At 36.9% G+C, this 26,573-nt stretch overlaps 1 protein-coding gene across 6 annotated transcripts in view; it reads left to right on the top strand.

The window, feature by feature from the left end:
• Positions 1-26,573, top strand: part of UTRN (utrophin) — a 348,477-nt gene that overhangs the window by 306,203 nt on the left and 15,701 nt on the right. For all 6 annotated transcript variants that reach the window (XM_057364021.1, XM_057364022.1, XM_057364019.1 and 3 more), the window contains 7 exons: positions 2,329-2,486; positions 4,838-5,004; positions 6,576-6,687; positions 14,998-15,134; positions 16,730-16,768; positions 17,011-17,076; positions 20,435-20,500. In XM_057364021.1, coding sequence (XP_057220004.1) covers positions 2,329-2,486; positions 4,838-5,004; positions 6,576-6,687; positions 14,998-15,134; positions 16,730-16,768; positions 17,011-17,076; positions 20,435-20,500 — 745 coding nt within the window. The remainder of the gene's footprint in view (positions 1-2,328; positions 2,487-4,837; positions 5,005-6,575; positions 6,688-14,997; positions 15,135-16,729; positions 16,769-17,010; positions 17,077-20,434; positions 20,501-26,573) is intronic.

Here is a 26,573-nt window from a genome sequence, read left to right as displayed (position 1 = left end):
TCAGCAGTGCAGTCAGACTGAATTTTMAAATTTAATTTATTTCTAATTTATTAATGGTTGTTCTGATGGGAAACATGAGAAAGAAGAGACATAATATAAATGGATTCTTTTGCTTTTAAGATTACTTGGAGCTTTAATCCAAGCTGGCCACTGAGTGCAAAAGGAGAATGTAAAAACCAGATGGAATGAAACTAAGAATTCAATTCCATTTCTTCTGTAATTTGTACCAATCACAGAATTTAAAAATATTTCTTGGATAAACCCAGCATTTAAGATTGTTTTCGGGAAAGATTAATCTTGTGACTAAATGTTAATGTACACAGCTACAGAGTTCATAAATCAAAATTATTGGCAGAAACATTAAAATTTTTAGCTGAACATTTTAACAATTAAAATGGTTCGATCAAAGAAATGTACTAAAAAAGAATTTGAGAAACAATACCTGTACTGCTGACAGGCCTGTTAACTCAGTGCTGTACTGTGACTGTAGGTACAAGCTGTATCTTCCTTCCCAGTGCYTGTATCTGCAACAATTTTCTAGATCTCTTTCACCATCAATTTTTTCTGTCATTACAGTCATCCTGGTTCATCCATTTATACTGCGGGGCTTGACACCWACCTTAGGAAAATGGGATCAGTAAAGGAAAAGTACATGGAAGCAGACATGGTTATCCAGGAAGAAAATGTGATTATTGTTAAGCTCGAGTTGTCTTTCTGGCTGCTGCTCTTGCTTTACGTTATTTCACATGGCCAGTTGTAACTTCTAGTCTTAGTTCAGAGYAATTGTGCTTCTGTCCCCAGCCAAGTGAAGCATCTCATAGATTTTAGCRTAAATTGTGGATTTCTGAAATAGTATTTCATTCTTCATGGAATCACACAAGAGTTTGGTTGGAAAGGGGCTTTTAAAGGTCATCTGGAYGAACCTCCTTGCAATGAGCAGGGTCATCTTAAGCTGGATCAGTTTGTTCAGAGCCCTGTCCTACTTGAATGTTTCCAAGGATAGAGCATCTACCACCTTTCAGGGCAACTTGTTCTAGTGTCTTSCCACCCTCATTKTAAAAAATTTCTTTCTTAWAACTAGTCTAAATCTTCCTTCTTTYAGTTTAAAACGSTTAGTACTTGTCCTATTAGAACAGGCCCTGCTAACAGGTTTGATACCAGCTTCTTATAAGTCCCCTTTGAGTATTGAAAAGGAACCATAAGATCTCTCTGGAGTTTTGTCTTCAGACTGAACAAACCTAACTCTCTCAGCCTTTCTGCAGAGAGATGGAACATCTCTCCTATGATGAGTTTTGTGGCCTTCCTCTGGAACTGCTCTAACAGCTTCATGTTTTCCCTGTGCTGGGGATCCCAGAGCTGGTCTCAGTACTCCAGGTGGGATCTCACAAGAGCAGAGYGTACAGAATCACMTCCCTCAATCTGCTGKCTGTGCTGTGGCTGATGCAGCCCAGGATATGGTTGGCTTTCTGGGCTGTCGGCACATGCCCAGCTTTTCATCTACCAGCAGCCCCAAGTCCTTCTCCACAGGGCTGCTCYCAGTCCCTTCGCTCCCCAGCCTGAACTGATCCTGGGGGTTGCCCAGGTGGAGCACCTTGCACTYGGCYTTGTTGARCCCCATGAGATTCCCATGGGCCCTCTCCTTGAGCTTGTCCAGGTGTGGATGGCATCCAGTTCTCCAGGTGTGTCAGCCACACCACTTGGCTTCGTGGCACTTGCAGACTTGCTGAGGGTGCACTYGATCCCTTCATCTGTGTCATTAATGAAGATATTTAATAACACTGGTTCCAGCAGGGACCCTTGAGGGACATCACTTGTCACTGATGTCCACTGGGGGACTCTGAGCTGTTGACCACTACCCTCTGGTTGTGACCATCCAACCAATTCCTTATCCATCTARCAGTCCATCCATAGAATCCATCTCTCTTTATAGGGAAGGWTGTTGTGGGGGACTGTGTCAAAAGTCTTGCAGAAATCCAGAGAGATGACATGTGTAGCCATTCCCTTGTCCACTAACTAGTCACTGTCATGGAAGGTCATTAGGGTTGACAGGCAGGACTTTGCTGGTGAAGCTGTGCTGCCTCAAATCACCTTGCTGTCCACCCACCATGTGCCATAAGAATCCATATAGTTTCATTCATCTGGCCTGATTTTTCCCATTTGTATGGTTATGAATCAAGATTAGATGAAGATAAGYATTGTGAATGGGACAGTGGCCATTTGTAACCGTGATGATAATATAAAAATTAAAAGCTTGAACTGCAGCATTACTGAGTGAAAGGAAGTGTACATAGAAATGGAATGAGATGGTGCCTTTTGTTGGTGTTGCAGACCTCTTCAAGGAGGTGGCAGGCCCTACAGAAATGTGTGACCAGAGGCAGCTGGGCCTTCTGCTCCATGATGCTATCCAGATCCCACGACAGCTTGGGGAAGTGGCAGCCTTTGGTGGCAGCAACATTGAGCCCAGTGTGCGCAGCTGCTTCCACCAGGTAAGATAAAGACCTTCACGTGAGGAACAAAACAAAACCAAGCCCTGTCTCAAGTCTAAAAATTCACTTGTACATGATGATGTAAAAAGAAGAGAGGAATATAAAATTATCCACTGAGTTTTGAACAGAAATTAATATGCTCCTGCAACTATATATGGGAAATTCATGTGAAAATGCAGCTGTAAAAGATGATTTATGATTTAGGAGAAGATCAAATTATGCTTAGCCAAAAGAATATATAAATCTTCATGGTTATGACAGTGCTTGCTGTTCTAAAAGCTGTTAAAAAATTTTGTAGCAGCCAATTATCCTGCTTTGCATTGTTCAAAGCAACTGATACTGTGAGAACAACATGCTTTTCCTTGCTGGAACAAGACATGATCTCAACAGAATAAGAAAATTATGTTGGTAGTAATTTTTGACCGTGTGCACCGGGAAATTATTTAGCRTTACTGACAAAAGACCTTGTAGTTGCGTAGAGCTTCAAGCGCAATCATTTTTATATTGTGAGCCTTTATGCAGCAGATCAGAACATGGAATAAAGCTCTTGCAGCCTGCTGTGCAGCTCTATGCTACATGGAGGGGGTTAATGAGGCTGCAAGGAGTGTCTGTCTGTTTAAAGAAGATGAGAATTAAAAACAGGATGTTGTAATGGCACACAACTAACTCTGACGTTTTCAAGAATGCCTAAGGCTCCAACTGTTAGCTAGTGATAGCTATACTGCTTCAGTGCRTTATTTTTGTGAAAGCAGCTGATTTGAGCATTGCCAGAAACTTTATATGGATTAAAAATACACTATGTCTTACATAAAATTACTGACTTGAATGTTTCTGGTATTATTGACCGTTTAAAGATTTTTAAAAGCAAATTTTCAGAGGATTTTTCTTTTCCTATTCTTTCATAGAGATTTCTACATTTTTATCCATTTGAAAAATGCACTTGTGCTAGCTTTTTTCCAGGACTGTAAGTTTCATTTCTGGACTCAGGTGATTAGAATCAGAAGAGTGTTTGTCCACATCATGAATTATTTGGTTGATACTTGTGGAATTTGGTTTGACCAGTTAACCATGTAAAGCTTCCCCTGATGTTTTAACAATACTGCTTCAGAAAATAAGGGATGGTGCTTGACATCTCTATCACTGGCCTTGAGTGGTTTGAGTCATACTGAAATAAATTATTGATTTGTAMGTTGCAAACTTTCTGCGTGACAGAGAAATAATGTCCCTCAAGGATCTGCCCTATCTCCAATGCTATTCAATGATGGGTGAGGAGTACTAGCAAGGTAGTGTTCAAATACTTGATACATTATTAGGATTACACTGATAATGAGGTTGCATCCCYTATATCACATGAACAGTTCAGGTTCAGACCCTGGTTGTTAAGAGAGCATACAGAAAATGTCCAGCTGCATGACTGTTATCTCAGCCCAGAGAAAACAAGTATTTTATTGACGAGGAAGGAACATGCTTTTTTTTTTTTTTCATGCTTCTCCCTTTTACTGGCAAAAATGAGCTTGGACTATGAACAGGTTAAGAAGCCTAGTGCTGCTTTCCACCATGTGCTACCACTTAAGAATAACTTCCATTTTAAGTTTTGTTTTRTTGTTTCCATTGAGCTCAGAAATAYGACCTCTGTCCTTMGTGCTGATAAAGTTGATGACTACAGTACCTTTACAGCTAGGCTCCCCTGGTGGTTACAGCTTAAAGAAAATGTGGAAGTGTGTTTGTTTGCTTCTTAAAATGATCATGTTAATATGTTAGCTCAGCTGTATTCTTGCAGTGATTGCCTGTAAATGGCAGATTCCTTTCTTGTTCTTTATTTGTCTGTTTGTTGTGTGTGTTATGTTTGATCCTCAATGTGTAGAAAGAACACCCTGGGCTTAGAACAYAATAAAAAAATGATGACTCTTGGGGCAGTCTGTAGATGCATGCAAACACTACTGACTTTTAGTATTTTGTCATCAGTCTTAGCTCAGAAGACAACTATGTCTTCAGTGTGTCTGAACTGCAAAATGTGCTTCCCTTTCATGCTCATACTTATTTTTCAAGTTYTTTCAGTTGAAAGATGACTTTACTATGCACTCTTACTTCTTTACCATACTTCATCTTTGTTGCTATCTGTCCACTCCATCAAAGCTGTTTAGTCTTCTGAAGTCTTACTGACTGACTTTTCTTTATTTTAATTGAGGTTATTCCTTATATCTTGTAAATGGTTTTGGATTAGCCTATCATGGAAAGAATCCATGTATATTCTTGGGGATTTTTTCCCATAGAATTCTAAGGAAGATCTACTTGTGGATGCCTGTGTTGTTGTWTTTTAATTTTGGATGTGGGTTTTTTTCTCTCCACAGAACCACAATAAGCCAGAAATAACTGTAAAGCAGTTTATAGATTGGATGCGCTTAGAACCACAGTCTATGGTGTGGTTACCAGTTCTACACCGTGTGGCAGCTGCAGAAACAGCAAAACATCAGGCCAAGTGCAACATCTGTAAGGAGTGTCCGATTGTTGGATTTAGGTAATTTTTGTTCATCATATTTCTATTCTCTCCATTATTTGAAGGGATAATATGAATCCTGAGGTCAGATTCATCTTGCCTGGTTTTAGAAATACTGGCTTGTCAGTCTTGAAAGATTGAGCCTGCAACCCTCTCTTTTTTTTGTTATAAATATGGCTGTTATAAATATGACTCTTTGCAAARGTAATAAATCTAGTCAAACTTTGTTGCCTCTCTTAAGAGGAGATGAAATTCCTCTAAATGTTCTTTTCTKTATTATTGTTTGAGGGAGCATGGGGTGACAGAGCTCTAGTTCAGATACGTTTTAGTTGTCTAAGWTGTACTATGTGTAGAAGGAGGACAGAGAGACAGAAAAGAAGAGAAAGAAAGTTAAAGACCCATTTATAACAGGTCGTTCTAAATTTCTACAGTGAAGTTAGGGATCTGCAACAACAGGAACATCTAGCATTTTAGCAGAAGGTAAATGTGGCCATTTGATGCGCAGGCTCTGAGTAAAGATTATAAACAGTTGGATCAGCATCCTTTAAAGTGAACCTTTGCATTTATAGGCACAGATTCTCTTGCAAAACAAAACATAAAACTCAACAGGGGAAAAATGTGGATGGATACTGAAAACTGCTCTCAGGAAGCAATTTAATTTAAACTTTAACTATTCAGTAGCTATTCGATTTAGTTCAGCTAGCTCATTTTAGTTTCATACAAATTATATAACCTCATCCAGTCAGAACAGCCATAGCGTAGAAACAGTGGRTGGAATCTGGAATTGAATTGTTGCTTTATTATAAATAAATAAATAAATCATGCTCCTACTGATAACATTTAGTTCAAGGGATATTGCATATGTTTGTTACCTTACTTATACATATACTCCCTTAAAAAAACCCAACCAAGACTAAACAGATTGTTGTTTTTTTGTAACTGAATTTTAAATGGATTTTATAAATTAATGAGTTTTTAAGAATTTAATATTCTGAAATGTGTTTAAAATTTCTGAGCATTGGAATGATRTACAAACATTTAATCTAACTGTTCAGTGTGAAAACATATAAAAATAAACCAGTCTGGTTTATAAAAGTTTGAGATATCATCTGAATACCAAATAAAGGAAGAGAAAAACTAAAGCCATATAAAGTCAGTAAAAAGTTTTAAATTATAAATTCTTCCCAGTCCACCTATGATGCTGTTGCCTGTAAGATTTCTACATCGAAGTGACTTGGACAGCAGATGATTGATGGTGGCTCTCTGTGTGGATATGGAGACAGGAACTTTTAAATACTCAGTGAGGTTTGCAGTGTAGGAAGGTTCCGAGGGCTAAGAGGACTGCAGGTTTCCTGTGTCCTGCAGCTGCTTCAGTGACGCTGGTGTCCCTGGGCCTGCAGCCATGATGAGTGTTGGCCATGCCACGTGCTGGTCACACACACCCGCACACTTCAAAGTTCTCTGAGCTAATCCAAACAGACTCACTGTGTCCTTRTGTTGCTGCTCTGTAGAGCAGGTGACACCATTGCAGAGAGTAATTTGCTTTGTGAGGCTTAGGAATCTCTTAATTGCTTTGTTTAATGTCCCCACAGGTACCGGAGCTTAAAACATTTCAACTATGATGTCTGTCAGAGCTGTTTCTTCTCTGGCCGCACAGCAAAGGGGCATAAACTGCATTATCCAATGGTGGAGTATTGTATACCTGTGAGTACCAGTCTCTGTTTCTAATGAATAATAACCATTATTAGGTTACTCGGAGGAATATTTTTTAAGTAGATTTGCTGGTTTTTTAGCTGGTTTTAATGTTTATTATATTTTTTTCACTGTTTTTTGCTCTTTGTGCCTCTGCTTTTCAGAGGTATTTTTCTGGTGTTGTTTTATACTGGTTTCATAATCCTAAAAATTTGAACATATTTGAGACCTATTTTTCTTGCGTTCACTTTTTTTTTCCTGCTTATAAACCTCATCTTTAAAGGAACAGAAATGTTCCTTGCTACTGGCTGTWATATACAGTAAATTCAGATACTGAGGTGTAAGGAGTGTTGAAATAGATAATACTGCTGATCCACAGGATAAGATATCTTCCSTGTTGAGTTAGTCAAATACAGATTACATTTGGTATGGGGTATGGTACTTTCTCCAGAACAGGATGGTATATTTCTGATGAATTCCAGGTTTTGTCTGAAGCAGCAGATTTGATATCTAAGAGAAGTTTTCAGTTCTTGTTTAACAAGTTCACATTATGTAACTGTGAGCCATCTCATTTACAAGTGAAGGCTGTCAAATGGAAAAATATGTTCTAGAAATGTMTGTAATCTTCTCTGTCCCTGGGAGTAGGGGTGGCTTGTATTATAATAATAAAGATTTCTGTTACTGCTGCAGAAAGAATATAGTTTTAAAGCAATATTARGTGTAAAATAAGATAACATAAGGCAAAAGTCCCTTCTTTCCAAGAAATACCAGAAGAATTATGTGAATCGACTTGGGGATATTAAGGGGACTAAAATGACATGCTTGATTAGAGTGAATGAAGAAAGGCAAGTGTMTAAGGGGGAAAAGGAAGGAACTTAGGGTAGTTTTAAGTAGAGCACAATAAAAGAAACAGTATATCATTTAGGTGATGCATAAAATTAGAGGTCCAGCTCTGATCCCCTTAATTTGGAAGCTGAATATGAGAGCTGGAATTTTACTTGGGTAAAAGTACACTCTCCTACCTCTGTTTCTGTAAAAAGAAATGACCCATTATATGAACAGAGCTACATGCCTGTTAGACCTCCATAATCAGTACCTTCAATGTATTTTAACTAGTTTTATCCAGTCTAGGTCTGGAAAAAAGGATTGATCTCACAAAAAGAAGCCTGTATTATTTATTCTTACTATTTGTAATAATGCACTATGGTTGGTGTACTAATTTGTTGCCAAACCTCTCTACATATTGAATTCATTAAATGCAGTACAGTAGTCAAGACTTGAAAAWTTTTTTGCAGTTATGTGTTTAAATGGAATAATGCCTGAAAAATAGCATAGACCTGGGCCTGTGAAATAGAAGTACCAAAGGCCACTGAATTGCTCCTTAGAATCCATTATATTACAGTACAAATAGCCTGAATGGGCAGAGTACATCTACTCTACCTTTTCAACTAAATTCAAAGGCTGTTCATGTTAAAATGTTGCTTTTTTGGCCAGTGTTGAAAAGCAGAGTACAAATGCATGTACTTAYCAAACTGCATTAATAAAATCTAGCTTCACTTTCTTACTGCTAATGCATATGAATACATTATTAACAAGAATACTAGCAATAAATAAGTGAAAAAAATGCTTCCATTAATTAAGTTGACATTTAGAACTGGAGCTTAGTCACAGATGGAGGGAAGACCATTTAATCGTCTTTAGGTGAGCAGTTCAGTATAGGGTATGAGGGGATTTCTCAGAAGCAGAGTAGCTTCTTATTAAATTTAAAATAATTTGGAGAATGGCTTAAGGAACGTGTTCTCCATTTTAATGAGTTTTGTGATATTTACATTWGGTAAGAATTGCTTCATTATTTCCAATAGGACTATGTACTCCACTTAATTATATGCAGTTACTGCATTCCAATCTGTAATGCCATTTAGCATTTGTCGTAGCTTGCAATTTAGTTTTCGTGATGCTAAAAGTGCAAAAAAAAATCACAACAAAAAAACCCAACAAAAACTCACAAAGCCACTAAAAAAACCAAAAAAAAACAAAACAAAAGGAAAAAAAAAAAACCCAAACCCCAAAATCATTGTAATGACTTCAGTTATGGCTTTTCTGTCATACAGGATTTAGAGATGGGTATGAGAAGCATCTGAAAACATAATTCTTTCTTAAGTGGTACAAATGCAAAGTTATTCTAGTTAGTTTTTTCACCTTTACAGTCTTTCTTTGAGAAATGGAGAAACAAGATTTTAGTGTAGAATTTAAAAATATATGTGTTAAAATATTGTTAGATTTTCTTAGCATCTAATTTGGGAATAGACTTACACCACTACCTCCATGGTTTATTTGTAGGTTTTTCTGAATGGAAGTCCTCTCAGTAGTGGCAYTTGTTTTTTTATTGATGTGGCTTTCTGTACCAATGGATCCTTTGAATTTTAGATAGAAAACGGATGTGATAAATATTTCTTTCTCTGAAGTGTTTTCACTTTGCAAATCCCATATTCCACAGCAAGGGATATAAAAAGAAGCTTTTCTGCAGTAATGAACAAATATCAAATCACAGTTCTGAATATTTTCTCATTGCAAGTAGTCTTATTTTCTTACCCTAATGAAAACATAATCCATTCACCTGACACAGCTCCTTATTTTAGGGAAGTAATTTTTGGTAGCCTTTCTATATAAAATAATGCTAACAAAGGTTAGCCCCTTCATCTTACAGATGACCAGATTTTTATTTCCCAGTACGAGTTCAGAACATGATAGTCAAGACATCAGAAATTATTGGCTGAATGGTAGTTCATCCTAGAGTGATTTTTTTTTTTTCCAGGCACAATAAGACTTACCTGTAATAGTGCCTATTAAGACTTCTCCTCTAAGTAAGTAATCTGAAAATTTAATTCCTAGTGACATTCAGAGACAACAGATACATTCCCAAGCAGTAAGCAGCCTCAGTGTTTCATAAGCCACAAACTGACACGTGTACATTGGTGGTTTTATTGTGATAYGCTTAGCAGTGCACCAGGCATGATGCTTCACCATTCACAAAATGGGATTGTTCTGTGGGGAAGATGAATGAAAGCAGCAAAAAGGGTTAAATTTGGCTATTTCGCATGCAGAACATGTGAACATTCCAGCTGTGGAATTCAGAGATTATCATTTGCCTTGAGAAGAAGAGCTAATTTGTTAGTTACTCCTGAAATTACAGCTCAGATTTCATTGGAGTAAACTGAAAACAACARAATTTATAACTCATCTCTCCTTTTGATGAGAATTTGCTAAGAAATGCCCCTATCAGAAAGTGGACACAAAAGGGTAATCCTCACAATGTTACACAGTGTGAACATCACTGATGGGACAGTGACAGCCTGAATACTGTTATTATACCTTTAATATCCTAATTTTTGTAGTATTTTATCTCATGCTTCTATCAAGGGGTGTGAGATGTTTTAAAAGATGTGAGTTGTTTAGGAATGGCWTCTTGAGGGGAAAGTCCTGCTTGTCAAACCTGCTTTTTTTCCATGACAGGGCAACCCACCTAGTTGATCTAAGAAAGCCAGTAGATGGGATGTTTTTGGACTTCAACAAAACTTTAAACACTGTCTCTCACAGTATCCTTGTGGACAAAATGTCCAGCACACAGCTGGATAATCACATTGTGCATGGATGAGCAACTAGTTCATGAGTTGGGTGCAAAGGGTTATAGTGAARGGGGTGACATCAGACTGGCCASCTGTCACTAGTGGGGTTCTGCAAGGCACCATCCTCAGCCCTGTGCTCTTCAACAACTTCATAAATGACTTGGATGCAGGACTGGGWGGGATAATGAGCAAGTTCACAGATGACACAAAATTGGGAGGAGCTGGTGCCTCCCCCTGAAGGAAGGAAGGCCCTACAGAGAGACCTCAGCAAATTAGAGAGAAGGGCAGTCATCAACCACATGAAATTTAACAAAGACTGGWGCCAGATTCTGCAGCTGGKACAGAGCAACCCTTGCTGTGTGTACAGACTGGAGAATGAGATGCTGGAGGGCAGTGCTGCAGGAAGGGACCTGGGGTTCCTGGTCAATGGCAAATTGAAAATGAGCAGTGCCTTTCAGCCAGGAGGGCCAGCCTTGTCCTGGGGGGCACCAGGCACAGCATTGCCATCTGGGAAAGGGAGAGGATTGTCCTGCTCTGCTCTGACATGAGATGGCCTCACCTCGACTGCTGGGGGCAGTTTTGGGTCCCACAATATAAGAAAGACTTGAAACTATTGGGGAACATCCAAAGGAGGGCCATGAAGATRATGGAGGGCCTTGAGGGGAAGCTATATGAGAAGTTGCTGACGTCACTTGATCTGTTCACCCTGTTCAGGACAAAAGGTGGCTGAAGAGAGACCTTATTGTGATCTTCAGCATCTTCATGAGGGGAGGTGGACAGCAAAGTACAGATCTCTTCACTCTTCTTAACACTTCTCTTGACAGGACTCAAGGCATGAAGTTTAGTCAGGAGGTTTAGGTTGGATACCAGAAAAAGGTTCTTCATCCAGAAGGTGATTGGGCACTGAAACAGGGAAGTGGTCACAGAACAAAACCCGAGAGTTCAAGAATTATTTGGGCAATGCTCTCAGGCACATGGTGTGATTTGTGGGGTGTCCCACAAATGCGTAGGAGTTGGACTCAGTGATGCTGATGAGTCCCTTCCAACTCTATGATACGCTTAAACATGGCTGTTCATATTGGTGAATAGCATTCTTAAGTGTCAGGTTTAAAAAAAAATACAGGAATGAATTATATATGTCTTAATCTCACATCCCATGTTGGAAAGTTTCCCAGTGGTATCTGACAGCTGCTTTAAGATGCAGCTCTCATCATATCTGCACATTTTGTAGCAGTTATCACAAGTAGGTCTAAGAATTTTGTTTTCCATCAAGAACAGTGAGACTTGAAGCACAGGTGCTAAAAAATGTTACAGATAAATAAAATATCAAGAGAGGAAAATATGGGATGYAGAAAAGTTTTGAGGTTTCACTGGTGGATTTTTTTTAACTGCAAACCTCAGTATTTCSTAAAGCATTTGATCAATGTCAAGCGGTATCAGATTCAGGTGTCTACTATAGCTGCTATTGAAGTATAAACTAAAATCCTTTTAAACAACATAGATGTTATTTTATTTTTGCTTCTCTGAGAATGTCTTATACAAAGTCTTACACAAAATTTATTTTCTTGAAACGTGTTTGATTATTGAGTGTCTGTGTACATTTCTTACCAGCTTCCTTATAACCTGTGAATGTGTGGTTGGGATTGGGGACAGCATACATTAGTGTGGTTCATATCTCTTCTGGGAATCGGTTTCTATGTGTATATTAAAACAGCTAATTGGCTTTAGATACAATAAATGTAATTAAAAGAATGATGACTTAGTCATTTTACACAGGTAGGYGCAGTGAAAGGAATAAGAAGTTTGGCTTCCATTGTTACTGTTTCTTTGAAAAGGTGAATAGTGAGAAATAAATTAAATTTATGTAGTCCTATAGGTATTCTATTTTTTTTTTCATGTTTCATRTATTTATTATAATTTTTATTTTATGTTACTTAATTTAGAACTCTACAATCGGTTTATTACATTCTTGCTATTACTTTATCCCAATACTTGTTCTGTTTCCAATATAGTGAAAGCATTCACCAACTGGTTTTGTAAGATATGTATGAAAAGCATGTTTCAGCATGCTCAGTTTTTTTCACTGCTTTCCATGAAATCCTGTTTATTACTTTTTTATTGGATTACAACCACTTGTATCTTAGTTTGTTGCTTATAACTATTAATGCCTGGCTGGTGTATTGAAGAGTGCTGATTCTAGTCAGGTATTGCAGATTTTAACTACTGACACCTTGAGACTTTCTGCTATGGAATTTTTTTAGTTATTTGTGTGAGGCAGTCATRGATATTAAATGTTTTTTCCTACACTTTGTCTTGCTCTAAGAATTGAGATTTTAAAATGGGTTTGAAAGCATGAGTCTTTTGACCAAATTTTCAGTGAAAGAAAGGATTTTTTCTTTGCTTTTGAAGGAGTTCTGTAACAATGGTGCTATTTGTGCTATTGATTTGTGTGGAAATAGTCAAGATGTCATGATGTAAGGAAGTGTACAAGGTACCTGCTAGTTTTAATTTAGAAGATAGATTCTACACAACAGTGCCTGCCTATTCTTTTTTTTAAAGAAAAATGTTATTCTATATCTCTCTTGGCGTGATTTTGGGTTGGATTGTATAGTGTGGTTATTTGCCAAAAAAAAAAGAAAATAGAAGGCATTTTTCAGAGTTGCTTCTTAATTGCATGTAAATTAAAATAGTTCTTTCAAATCTGCTCCAATTTCACTGGTTAGTACTTGCAGTTCTCAGTCTATACAAAGTCATATTAGTCTTCTTTCTGAGAATCATGCTGTCACACCAAATAAAGAATATGTCAAAGGAGGAGTTTGGCAACTCAGTAGACATTTATTTCTACAATGTGTAGGTATTAAAATTTTCTTCTTGGCCTTGGGGCAGAGTTCCATCTGTTGGAGTTACTGTTGTGTGAGAGTAAGCAGCCCTTTCCATTGCCTCATGTTCCTTCTTTGAATGGTGCTGTGGTTGGAGAGATGCTTTCTGAGAATGATTTTGTGAACCCTCACTTATATTCACTTACATTAAAATTCAGGGGTTCAAAGACCGCTTGGTCACAAATTTGCTCCATTTGCTGTTACTTGTTAAAGCTGCAGATGAGAAACTCCTACCAACACTAGTTTGATTATCTGCTGTTTTTATTGCTTTACTGATCTGCATTAGAGAGTTTGTAACTGCATATATTATACATACATTAAAATATGTAGGTGAATATGGGAGCATTTTTATATTTTGACAGCAGAGAATAGACTGCCTTACTTGCTCCTAGGCCTCTTTATAGTACATCAGGGAAAAAGATTACAAAACTGACCTTCCTTGCTATTTTCCACATGGTTGTCCATCCACTTTGGATCCTTTGATATTAACAGGCTTCTCCAAGGCAGAGGAATGCCTTGGAGTTTGTAGTTTGTTGCAGAGGCTGTACTTGGAAGTCTGTGAAAGCTGTTGCAATTCTTCAGATAACTCTGGAGGTGAATGGGCATGTTTTCTTTACTGYAGTTGCAAGAGGAGATGCTCAATAGAACCGCTTGCAAGGGGACTGTTCTGTTGAAGTACTCAGCACAGTCTGAGCACATACACTTCAAAGGCAGACTGTACCTTTTTTTTTTTTTTTCCTTCCCTGCAGCTCTCTTTATTGCCATTTTCACCTTGTATTTTATGCCTGTATGTATCCCTGCTTTGGTGGCAGAAGTTAGCTGGATAGTATTACCAAAGCAGTGCTGCCATTATTGCTGTGATTATCACCAGTTAAAGTGATTTTTAAAAGCAGCTGAATACATTTTATTTGTATTCTGAGGACAGGGGGGTGGACAGGAAGGGAACAGGGAGCCATGGGGCTAAGGACTTACCAGTTTTGGAAGAGGCTGTGTCTGTCAGGACCAGTAAAAGAGCTGCTTGGAGGGATGGAAGACGTTGATTGTGACTTGTAAATTTAGCCTTCTAAAATTTTGTGGCTAATCTTTGTGTCCTAATCTTACTCTGTAGTAGTAAGGAGATGACTGAGTCAGTCTGAGTTTGTTACTTCAGGCGCTAATTGTTCTTATCAGGCCTGCCTGTGCTTTTGAACAGTAGCTGAACACAGGCCACCACTTCACCTGTGGGTTTTTTTTTTTACTCTGGAATATTACAGGTAGTGRCAGAATCCTACAGGAAGAGATTTGGTAACTTGAGAAAATGCTCATGAAAATCTTGGCCATTGCAGCAGAGAAAGGTTTAGCACATACCACTCCACTCTTGTGATAAAGGTTTCCATTGTAGGTCTAGAATGGAAGGCAATGAGTATTTTGTCAATTTTTGTTAATATAGAGGACTGTATCTTACCAACTGATTAGCCCTTTGTAATTTTTCTGAAAAAAAAAAAAAAAATATGGTTTTTAAGACTGGTTATAAATGTTTAGCTTAATACTTGAAGCTGCTTCCATTTTTCTTCAATTTATAAGGTAATTGGTAAATACATTTATTGCTGGGAGTTTGAAACCTTGCTATTATTTTCCAATAGAAGAGAATTTTTATGTGCATTAGCATTATTATTGTAGTGTATCTCAGGACACTAAAAGGGCAATTTTAACGTCATTGAAATTTTAAAGTTCTTCCTTGTATTCTTTTTCAGGACAGTAGCAGCATTATTAATAATATTGATATTAAATCAATRCTATTTAGCAATGTTGAATTTTGTTTCTTTTTTCTTTTCAAGACAACATCTGGGGAAGATGTACGGGACTTCACAAAGGTGCTGAAGAATAAATTCCGGTCAAAGAARTATTTTGCAAAACATCCCCGACTTGGCTACTTACCTGTGCAAACWGTATTGGAGGGTGACAACCTGGAGACGTAAGCTTGATTTGTAGAGCACTTGGCCTATTCTATCAAAAGCAAAAAGCTGAAACTCAAAAATAGCCAACAACACTTGCAGADTCTTTTGCTATATTATTTTGTATTGTTTCATGTTATATGCAGATCTTGTCTGTTATTTTTGAAGAAACGTATTTTATGGTTAGATTTTCATGAGCTTTTTGTTATAAAGCCATGTTACAATGTCCATGGTAATAGACAAAGCAGGTAATGTTGGCAGGGGCTGAATAACTGATTTACAGAGAACTTTTGAGGAAACTGGGCTTTTGGAACAGCATTGTTTATTTGGTTTTGTCAAAACTCTTGCAATTAGAAATATCTGAGTTCATTAGGGTCCCACAGGCTTCAGAAGGATATGTGGCCTAATCAGAGAGAGCACTCTCAGTGTCTCCACAATGTTATTTATGGTGCTGACAGAAGCTCTCCACTTTATTTACTCACTTGGCAATTGTCAGCAAAAGACACTCTTACAAGAGCAAAATTAAGACGTGTTGACAGGGTTCTAGAATTAGTTTCACGGATTGACTGTGCCTCACGTCCTGGAGTCTGTGGCACTTCTGCACTGTCTGAACCCAGCACCACTTGACAACAGCCGTGTGAGGCTTCAGCAGCTCAGGGCTGGTACCCACATTCTGAGGGCTTCCATGACTGCAGGGCTGTGCCTTTCATTTGCTACAAGYAAACAAAACCTTCTCATTAGCAGTTTAACATACAGGAGGAAGTAATCTGAAAACKGGCTGATTGATGACCTGGCTTCTAAGAAGCAATGCACATTCAAATGGAAAARTGTTACTCACCAGGGCAGTCTTCAGCTGCCACCAAGACAGGAAAGCAAAGCTGCTTTGATGTGATGAAAGTTTGCCAATGCTGTCAGAGATTGGAATGTCAAAACCGTAATCACAGGTCACGATAAAATTCTGTTGGTCCAGTCATGTGGGAAATACACAGATAAATTGTCAGCACCATGCTGAGAAAACTGTTAGTATTGGTTCTCCTCCCTGCAGGTGGCAAAGCTCAGTAATACATTCCTTCTAATAAAAAATTAAAGAAAATAAAAATCCTTTCTAGTTACTCAAGTGTAAGAATGTAATACAATATGTATTTACCTCATTATTTTTATGCATAAGGAAAATAAGCATTGATAACTGTGACTTATGGCAAGGTGTTTTTATTGGTGGGGTTTTTACACCCCACTGTTTTTTTAATGCATTTTATTAATTAGTTTAAAATGGAAGTTCTTGTGCCTGGGCAGAATTTAAATGAATTGATTCTGGTTTATGAGCTGCAGTTCAATCAATACCACTGATTTGGGTTTTTCTTTAGATTGATTTTTATTTAACAAAATGAAGTATGTAAGTCAGTCTTTTGTCTCTCCATGGCACGTGGCAGYATCTGTTGCTGTCTCTTTTCTCCATCAATTGGTAGTGATTCAGGGTGGGTTGCTGTTTAAAATATTTTGTGTTTCTCCAGCTTTCTTTTGCTTAAATGCTTAAATTGCTTAAAATTTTTGTTTCATAGTTTCATTCTTTCTTTCTTTCTCTCTCTTTTTTCTTTTATTTGTGTCTTCCTTACAGTCCCATCACTCTCATCAGTATGTGGCCAGAGCAATACGAGTGAGTATGAAGAACCCCTTTATCTGGAAATCCTCGTTTGCCAGTTGTTTTCTTTTAGCTCAGTTGCAGCTAATCTGATGTCCCTGAGCTATAGGGCATGGCTGACCCAAAGCAAWAACACCCTCAGGAATATTGTGAATAYATTTATTTGTCATCAGTCTAACTTAATTTAAAAATAMTGTTGTCTGTATCATGAATTGCTTTAGACATCACTAATTTTTTGATTATTATTTTTAAACTAGTCCTTCCCAGTCTCCRCAGCTGTTCCATGATGATACACACTCCAGGATAGAACAGTATGCTACTAGGTAAGAGAAACGTKATTTTCACCAGTACATGGAATTTTTTGCAGTTTTTAATATACAGTATTGGTTGGATATTATTTATTAAAAAGATRTAATTCTCTCTACTTGGAAGTAAGTGGAATGTTTTTAAATCATTAGCTTCTGTTCACAGTCGTATTAAATTCAAAATAGATTTGTTAAATCCAGCATCTCTCATACAGAATGGAAATTGCTGCCAAATCATATTATTTGTAAAATGTGCCATTATCATCTTGTTTCTTCATTTTTAACCTTTGAAATAAACTGGAAATTTTAGAAATACAGACCTTTCCAGTAAGATATTGGATCCAGGGTTTTGTTTTCTTCTGTGATAGAAGAAGCACTGCATTACTGTTGGCTTTTAGCAGAGCAGATCACAATTACAGATGGTTTATGTTCTGACTTCTGTRGGGTCACCCTAGTAATTTTGGGATAAAATATTTATTATGCCAAGTCTATCTCAATGTTTCTGTGTTTTGTTGAACTCTCTTCTGTACATTCAGACCTGGTGATCACAGAATCGTTACGGTTGGACAAAAGGCTCTAAAATCATCAAGCCCAGCAGTTAACTCAGCATGACTGTGTTCACCACTAAACCATGTTCCCAAGGGCCGCCCMCACGTGCCTTTTGAACACTTCCAAGGAAGATGATTCTGCCGCTTCCTTGGGCAACCTATTCCAATACAGACCACCTTTTCACAGAAGAAACTTCCTGTACTATCTAATCTAAACCTTCCCTGATGCAACTCGAGACCATTTGCTCTCATCCTGAGTTAAAGGCATGATGATGGTGAAGCATAAACCAGGGATACACCCTCAAAAATAAGTACCATGGGAACTGATTAGGTTTTTCTTTGGGTGTTTTTATTGTTGTATCTGATCTCCACAATTGAAAAACAATTTTAACTTCTTCAGGTTTTTTCATAAAAATTCAGAGTGTGTGTTTAAATTAATTGCATTCACATTTATGGGCACCTGAAACATCTTCAGTGCAGTTTTTTCAATGCCTGGGATATGCTGCATGTGATCTTTGCAGCAAGACAAAATAGGACAGGAAATGATGCTGAAGGGCTACCCACAGTCAAGCTATTTTTTTTTTTGGTCCCTCAACAGCAAATACTTTCATCCTTCATTAGTAGTAGAGCACAGCGGCATGCAAAGTCATTACAGAGCTTTTCAGTTCTTTGAAACGTGTCATTCATATAAATCAAACAAAATTTCTTTGAATCTATAACTTAGGTCATGCTGTAATCAATTAAAACCCTGAATCAGATAAGTTAAATCTCTCTAGAGAGATTTTTAGCCTTTGGTGCCACAATACTGTGGCTTTTTGTGCCTAGATGAAGCTCAAACTCTGGGCTCTCATTAATGATCAGTGGAGATCCTAGGTGCAATAGCTGTTTTCCCTCTCCTCCCCCTCAGCTCTTACCAATTCTGCTTGGGATTAGACTAGCTGAGGGTGAACTGTGCACTACTGATGCTGATCATTCAGGATACAAACCTAAATCTGTACCTGCTATGTGCAGACAGTGCTTAGTAAAATTGAAAACTTAATACTAATTGCCTCATAAGTAATCTGTCTAAAACTACTCAGGATTGTTTTTTTCCTAGTAATAAAATCTAAAAGCAGAAGACATAATTCTATGTCTTTCATATAATTTTATTGTGTCTTTTCCAGTTGAATCTGTTATGCATATGTTGCATATAAAATAGTAAATAATAGTAAATCTTTTTTATTGTTCTGATCTTTTCAGCTAAGCATCTCTAAAGCAGAAACAGTATATTATGGCTTAAAGCTTTCACTGTCACTGATTGGAGAACCTCTCACTTTTCTGTCACTAAAATCCCATGCCTGAAATCAARTACCATCTCCCTGTTCTCTGTTGTGCTGGATCACCTCTGAGCTACTTCTAATTTCCTTCCTCAGCTTTCAGTTTTTATCCTTCCTTGAAGGCTCTTTGCTACTCTAGGGTCCCTTCCCTGTCTGTCTCTGCTCCCTGATTAGGGCYATCTGCTGGTTCCACATACTATCCCAAGCAAATCCTCATTAATGATGGAGATCCTRAATGTGAGGGTGGAATCTGCATTTGTGAGTCGGAATATCTATTAATGACTAAAGGATTCAGAGCAGGCTCTTCTCCCTAAAAAGTAATGGGGATCGTACTACCTCCCTATGTGACAAAGTAACTGTGAAGATTAATYTCTAAAATTATGTTTCATCAAAARCATTAAAGATGCTGAGCTAAGCAGYGTTATAWAAGTGACTTGTAAGTGTGTTGCTCACTGTGAATTAGATTTGTTTGAGATGCCCCAGAGCAGAGATGTCTGATTGTCTCTGGTTGCTCTGGAGATTCTCTTCCCTTCAGGGGAGTTGTTGGAGCACAATGCCCCACCCCAGCCATGGTGAGATGAGACAATCAAGATGACATCCTGTGTGTGCTTTCATTTATTCYTCCTCTACAACCCTCAGGAGTAGTAACAAATGTACAGAAGGGCAAACTTGCTCCATACTAAAAGAAGTCACCAGAGTTCTCAGTTCTTTAGGGCCTTGCACATTGCCTTCAAAAAGAAGTTTGAAGATGAGTATAGTAATGCATAATACACTTGCAAAAATATATGTGAAATTAAGATATACCTTTATATAAAAGGAAATAGCTGTATTTGGTGCAGTTGAATGTATGTGTGGAGTATGGAGTGTTCCTAATTTTAATTATGTGTCTTATGTACATAAGGTGTATCTTTCCTGGAAACTTGAATTGATCAAAAAATTCTGCTTTGATTTTAAAGAACTGTATGACCTTACATGTAYAGTCTAATAATCTATTCTTTTGAGATTCATTCCTTCCAAAATGAGGAACTATAGACAATGACTCCCTGTAATTATACTGCTTTTGTGTTGTTTTCCAGGACTTGTRTGTCCACAGTGTGGTATTATTTGCCAAGCATAATTTCAGATGTTGCATATGCTATATTTAAAAAGCATTCATCCTCTTTTGTTAATCCAGCTTTAGAAAATTCAAAAAGAAAACCATCTGCAAAAACATCTCTTTAACTAATTTTGCCATGAGAGTTGTGCTGATGCTAATGATAATTATCCTAGGGTTAGAAAATATACTTTTTTGTTGTTGTTTGTTAAGTAGAATTAATTAATCATAGCAGGAACTTCTCATAAAAGTTCTTGGGATTATACATTTTTGTCACAAAATCTAGGAGTTTATTCCTAATCATGTATACAAAGATTGCCATATCTGAGCKGTTTCTAAGTGAAATTTATTTTCACACTGCCTTTGATTAAATTGTGCACCATGTTGTCTGAAAGTTGTGGTCTTTCCCTGCCTTTCAGGCTTGCACAGATGGAAAGGACCAATGGMTCCTTCCTCATGGACAGCAGCTCCACCACAGGAAGCGTGTAAGTAACTCAGGCTCATTAAGGCTCATTAGTCAGGAGCTTTGGTTTCAGATTCATGTAATAATCTTCATCAGTCCTTAATCTCAGGACTTGGTCTCTGAGTTAAAGCAGCTAAGAAGTATGGAGCCCAAGGATGCCTGTGTAAGTTTAATTATTCCAATTTCTACACCAGTTATAGAAATTGGTGATGTTCACTAGATGATGTGTGGGAGCTGAGCCCTACATTGGTCAGACATTCTGYTTCAAAAGTGAGGATATTTCATATGACTGGTAAAAAGCCACAGCTCTGTTTATAGRCTCTAGTTTATATTCCTTTTCTGTTTTTATCATAGTATAAAAGAAAATAAATCCTTCTGTGGCTTTTGCTAAACCCTAGATAACTTTCTCATTAAAATAAAAAATAATCTGTGTTTTGAGCAAATTCTTCACAGCCAGAACAGTGTTGCTATATYTTGTTTATATTTCAGTTTTCTGCTGCTGATCCACCTGTTTGTACCTGGAATTGTACTATGTAATAAGCATAGTCTTACATTAATTTTACCAATGCATTTTTTTTAAAATTATGTATCACTTTTATTGTAAAAACCTTAATTAAAATGTATTGATAGAGGTGGAAAGCTCAGAATCCCTTGAATTGCTGATGAATTTAATAGAACTTTTTTGAATGTAAAAACATACGAATGTTTTAACCTCACTTCATCATCGTATCATTAATTAAATCTGTATTGAAGCAGTATTGAAGTATTGAAATCTGCCTCTTCTGCTTTATTAACAAATATCATCAACATTTTTAAASAGGAAAACCAAAATTGTTCTTGTTCAGCTTTAGTTAGAAAGTACTGTTGGTCTCAGTACTACTTTCTACTATTTACTGTTTTAAAATCTAATAATGAAACTATTCTATCCATAAGTGTACTAACAGTTTGAGATTTTAAATACTTGAAAGAAGCATATGTGACCCCCTTTAAATGTTGCCTCTTTCCTGATTAATTAACTCTATTTACATACCAAATAAAACTTTTTTTGTGTGAACTGTTTTAATGTGTTTCTGTCATTGGCATGCTCCAGTGAGAGAAATGCAGCCAAAATACTCCCTTTTGATTTCCCTTCCACACAAAAAAAGAGCAAACATACTGCCATTTGGCAAGAAAGATGGAAACTGGAAGGCAGCTAAATGCTCATACACTTGAGTGGTGTATTTTGAAATTAATGAGCCTATTCATATACAAAGATCAAACAAGCACCCATCCCTATGGTAAAAAGGGRTGTGTGCTTAATTTTTACTGATAAATCACCTCCTGATCTTAATCCAATTTTCCTGCATTCTTTTTCCTTAGAAAAAGAGTTAACTTGGGAAGCTAATGTACCAACATGTGATAGGTACCTCTGAATTTGGGTCTGAGTCAGGGGACTGTTAAACAAGATATGGACTTGTACACAATGGCACCTTCTGTTTTATTTGCAGATTACAATGCATGCTTTCATTAAGGCCTGAGTACTGAAGTACTCTAAATTCTGAAGGCTTGTGGTTTAAGATTTATACTATTGTCATAGGATTATTTCGGTTGGAAGAGACCTTTAAGATCATTAATTGAACCTTAAACCATACATCTCCCAAGTCCACCACTAAACCATGTTCCCAAGTGCCCCATTCCCTCCCTGGAATATCTCCAGTGATGGTGACTCAACAACTGCCCTGGGCTACCTGTTCCAGTGCTTGACAGCCCTTTCTGATGAAAAGGTTTTTCCTGGGATCTACAGAGCTATGAAGTTTGTATCCTAGTTTGGATGAGAAGTTGCTGAAACATTGGGAATTTAGGATTATAGTTCAAATCTATTCTTATTTTTAAATGCCATTTAACATAGAAATGGGGATGGCGTAATCATTCTGTATGGATGGAATTCAGAGAAGCAATTTGAAATTGAATACATGTTTTTTCAGCTGAGAGGTAAACCTCTCTGAACAAATCTTTTTTCATTACAGCATTATTTCAGACATTCAGGAAACAATTACTAGTTTGCAAATCAAATTCTTTGCTTTTCRTAATTGGACTTCTGTTTCATGTTTATTTTTATTGGTCCTGAAGAACCCTTCAGTTTATTGTGAATATACAGAACAGAGGCAGTGTTGCCTTGTTCAAAAACTTGATTTTGAAAGTTACTGCTTTGGTCTTGTAAGRTTCACAAGTTCAGCAACAATACTTTTAACACTCTTCATGCTTCAARGATTATATGTAAGAAGTCATCTACATTTGAATAAGAGAACTTCTGCTCTCAGTTAAACATAATGAGTTAGTTTTCAAGAATGTTTTGCAATATKCCATTTGATAAAGAAAGTACTTATCAAAGATAATTATTGGGTTTTAGCTAACCTGTTTCTTTGAATGTCATTGTGATGTCTATCGCTCTAGCTAAGCTTTTGTAACCCTCACCTTCCCTAAAGATAGATGAATTCCATTAAAAAAGGCATTTTCCTTAATCAGAAAAATACTTGTAGATAGCAAAAAAAGGCACGGTTTCTATTGTAGTATGTGCAGCTTCTATGAAAACATTCTAATTCTCTCATGCATGAATTTTCTGGTACAAATACATTGAACAAAAAAGTTTTTCTTTTATGTCAACTTCTCATACATTAGACAGTTCTAGATGTTTAGGCTACAATGTTTAAGGCAGACTTGCCTATTCACAAATGAAGATAAGCATAAGGAAAATATTAATTCTTTACAACAAAGAACGATAGTGTCCCTAACAGAAAGCTGTGTCTCACAATTTRAATAATCATGGTATTGTAGAATGAAAATAAAAATTGTTAGGAAAATAAGACAAGAGTGTAATTCTCTCATTCCTGTAATGTGTGAACTGTCCCATCGAGCTCATACTCAAGTTAATTGCACTGGGCATGGTATAAATACCTTCAGAGTAAATGCAGATGCTTAATAGCTGTTTTCTCATTAATGCCTTTACTACCAGTTATCTTAATGTCCGCAGCATTGTTGATASTATTTCACACTCATCTTAGGGCAGAGTTAAAACATATCTGAATTTTATTTGTTAGGAAACTCTGCACTCAGGTTCAGAAGTAGGAACAGGTTCAGAAGGGAAGGCCATTGATGTTTTTACCTGGCACTGCTACTTCATGTAATTTAAGTCAAACTGGAGCCCCTGTAATCACTGAATACTGTGACATGATGTAAGTGGTTAAAAGGTATCTTATCACAGTGAGAAATTAGTTTCATGTAATGGTAAAATTAGGGGAAAAGCAAGTGAATGAAACCAAGTGTTTTTGGGTACCTTCTTCATCCTTATTCTAGTAGGTCTCATAGCATCAGTAGGTCAAGGTACACTTTACTTGGACTAGAATGTGTGGTGCTTAGTGTAAGAGCTACAGCAAAAATTAAAATTGTCAATGAAATAAGTTCACAAATAGCCACATCTTCCTATTGTTAAATCCAATTTAGCAATCAGTTTTCTTAATGAGATAAAATAATGCACTGATGAAAAATGATGGTCAGGAAATCTGAACTTTTCACAGCTCGATAAAAGGGAGGTTATATGCAGCTTTATTTGCTTCCTTGTTTCCTCTATGCACAATGCATGTTTTGGAATAGACCTCTTGAAAATATATGTTCACAAAGAGAAYAGGATTCTTCAAAGGCTGTTTTCCCTGGGATTCTTTGTTGGGTTGTTCATTTCCTCTGAGATGTACTTCTTTCAAGTCTGACCTTCTGGGATGTCTTGTTGCTGCTTTTTACTGTGGTGAAATGCAGAATAGGAACTGCAGCCTTTGCTGTGCTTCTAGTTGTTTCTCAAAGGACACGGGGTATTCAATAAAAKAACCACCAAGAAAGAGTGAGGAATTAATTTTTACATGATGCTTTTATTTTGACTGCTGATTGCCATCTCCTACCACTTCTACAGCACACTGTCCCAGATTCTCAAAATAAAAGTATTTGCCTAGCATTGAACAATGACCTTATGTTGTAGGCCATTTGAAGCCCTGTCCTGGAAGTCCTGTGCTACTAATGAATCTATCCTAATTAAAGTCATGAGGTTTGTTGGTGCAGGTTCAAGGTTGTGTTTTTTCAAACTAGTAATTTTTCAAGACAGACCAAAGGTAGAACACATGGTAAAAATACACATTTGCTTCAGAAGTCTTCYTTTATCAAGTGCCTGTGAAAAAGCCTGCTGTCAGTTGCAACGTGTGATGCCTATAAAAAGAGCAATCAATATTCGCAGCCTCTCCAGTATGCTTTCTGAGACTCTGAACCAGTGGGAGGAGAGGGAAATGAAGTTTTTTTTCTGGACTGAATAACTGTGAGACTAAAATATAAAATTATCTATATTTAACTGTGTTGATCTCATCTACTGGATCACAATACAGTCAAAAGTATGTAAACGTTTCCTATGTAAACTCTTTTTAAAACATTTATAATTTTAATTTAAAAATGAGATTACACCAAATGCAAAATCTTGGCAGAATCTTAGATTTAACAGATTCCAATAAATATAATAAATCCAGCTTTACAGAGTCCTATTTAAAAAAAAATCTTAGATGACCTAAATTTTGTTTATGAACTATTTCACCATTTTAAAATGTAGACAGCGGCTTTTTGATGCCTAATTAAAATAACCAGACTGAACTAAATCATGTGAACTTTTCATGATGTCATCAACACCCTACACAAAAGCAGGCTGTATGTGTAGCTACACAGTATCACTGAAATGAACATGTAAATGGTGTTTTGAAGCCTGATGATGAAGCTGTGTTCTCTCACCTGCCTCCTTTAACACTGTTTGTGCTCACCGAAGGAGTGACATTGAATTGCCGGCACTCTTGGCTTGCTGAGGCCGTTTTGGTCACAGGATACTCGGCACGTTTTACAGGGCTGTGCCCTGCMGAGTTTGAAGCCCCCAGAGGGGTTACATCACTTTGGCAAAAAATTTAGTTATAAGGGGTASTGTATTTTTGTCATGATGACTAAAGGATAGAGAAGTATAATGARGTTTTAATTATCGCACTGGGACCTCATCCAACCTCCATTAACTGCACTAGCCTTTTTTTTAGTTTAAGTAGACTAATGGAAAAGAATAGTGATTATGAGTTTCCCTGAGATCACTCAAGTGGTGAAGAAGATAAAGCAGTTAGAGGGGTTTTTTTGGCAGGTAAGGGGGGAAAAAAAGAACACTGTTCAGTTTCTTTCTGTTTCTTTTTCAGTCTTTGATATCACTGTTTTTAATAAAGAYTTAAATGTATATGCAATCACAATTAAATTTAAATTATGTGTATATAAATGTATGTATTTAATGAAAAATTCATTGAATTTATTCATTTGCAGGGAAGATCCATGTTGTCATTTCTGTTCATGAGTGTACTACTGATTACAGCCAAGACAGATAAGAAATAAGTGACTGTAAATTCTTTTCTTAAAAGTTTGTTCTCATTTTTAAAAGCAAAACTCAATAATTAGGTTTTTAATCCAGTGGACAGAACAGTCACAGGTAATTTTTGGTTTTTTGTTTGGATATTTTTGGCAAGTATAGTGTTACTTGGTGTACGTTTCTTTGATTGTAAGAGTCTAAATTTTCAAGTCTCAATAACAGGTTGGAAAATGGAAGACCACATGATAACTTTGGGTAGATAGTGAATAGTTATCCTTGGGAAAAAAATAATTTGGTGTTGTTCTACTATAGGATTAGTCCTCAGTACCAATTTTGTCTTAAGTGGTACTACAAAGAATTAAATCATTTTGCTAAATGATAGAAGTACTTTTCCAAGAGAGACAMACTAGGAATTAGCATTTACTAAATCTTAGGCTATTTTGTCTGGTTTCTAATACTGATGAATCTTTTAAATGGATATTGCTGTACGAACTTACAAAAACACTTGGTTCAACAGGATAAAATAAGGTTTTCATTACACAAACAGTATTTATGCAACTCTCATCTRTTTCTGTCACATGCATTTTCTACTKTTGTCCCARRAGTTTGAACTTATTTTTGAGGAAATCCCCGATCCACATGCATGGCCTGTAAGACACCTAATGTGTTTTACTTGTATAGATGTTTGTGGATT

Source organism: Malurus melanocephalus, unplaced genomic scaffold (assembly GCF_030028575.1).
Source record: "Malurus melanocephalus ecotype Western Australia unplaced genomic scaffold, MMel_1.1 scaffold_33, whole genome shotgun sequence".
In the NCBI taxonomy this organism is placed as follows: domain Eukaryota; kingdom Metazoa; phylum Chordata; class Aves; order Passeriformes; family Maluridae; genus Malurus; species Malurus melanocephalus.
This window is presented reverse-complemented; position numbering and strand designations above follow the sequence as displayed.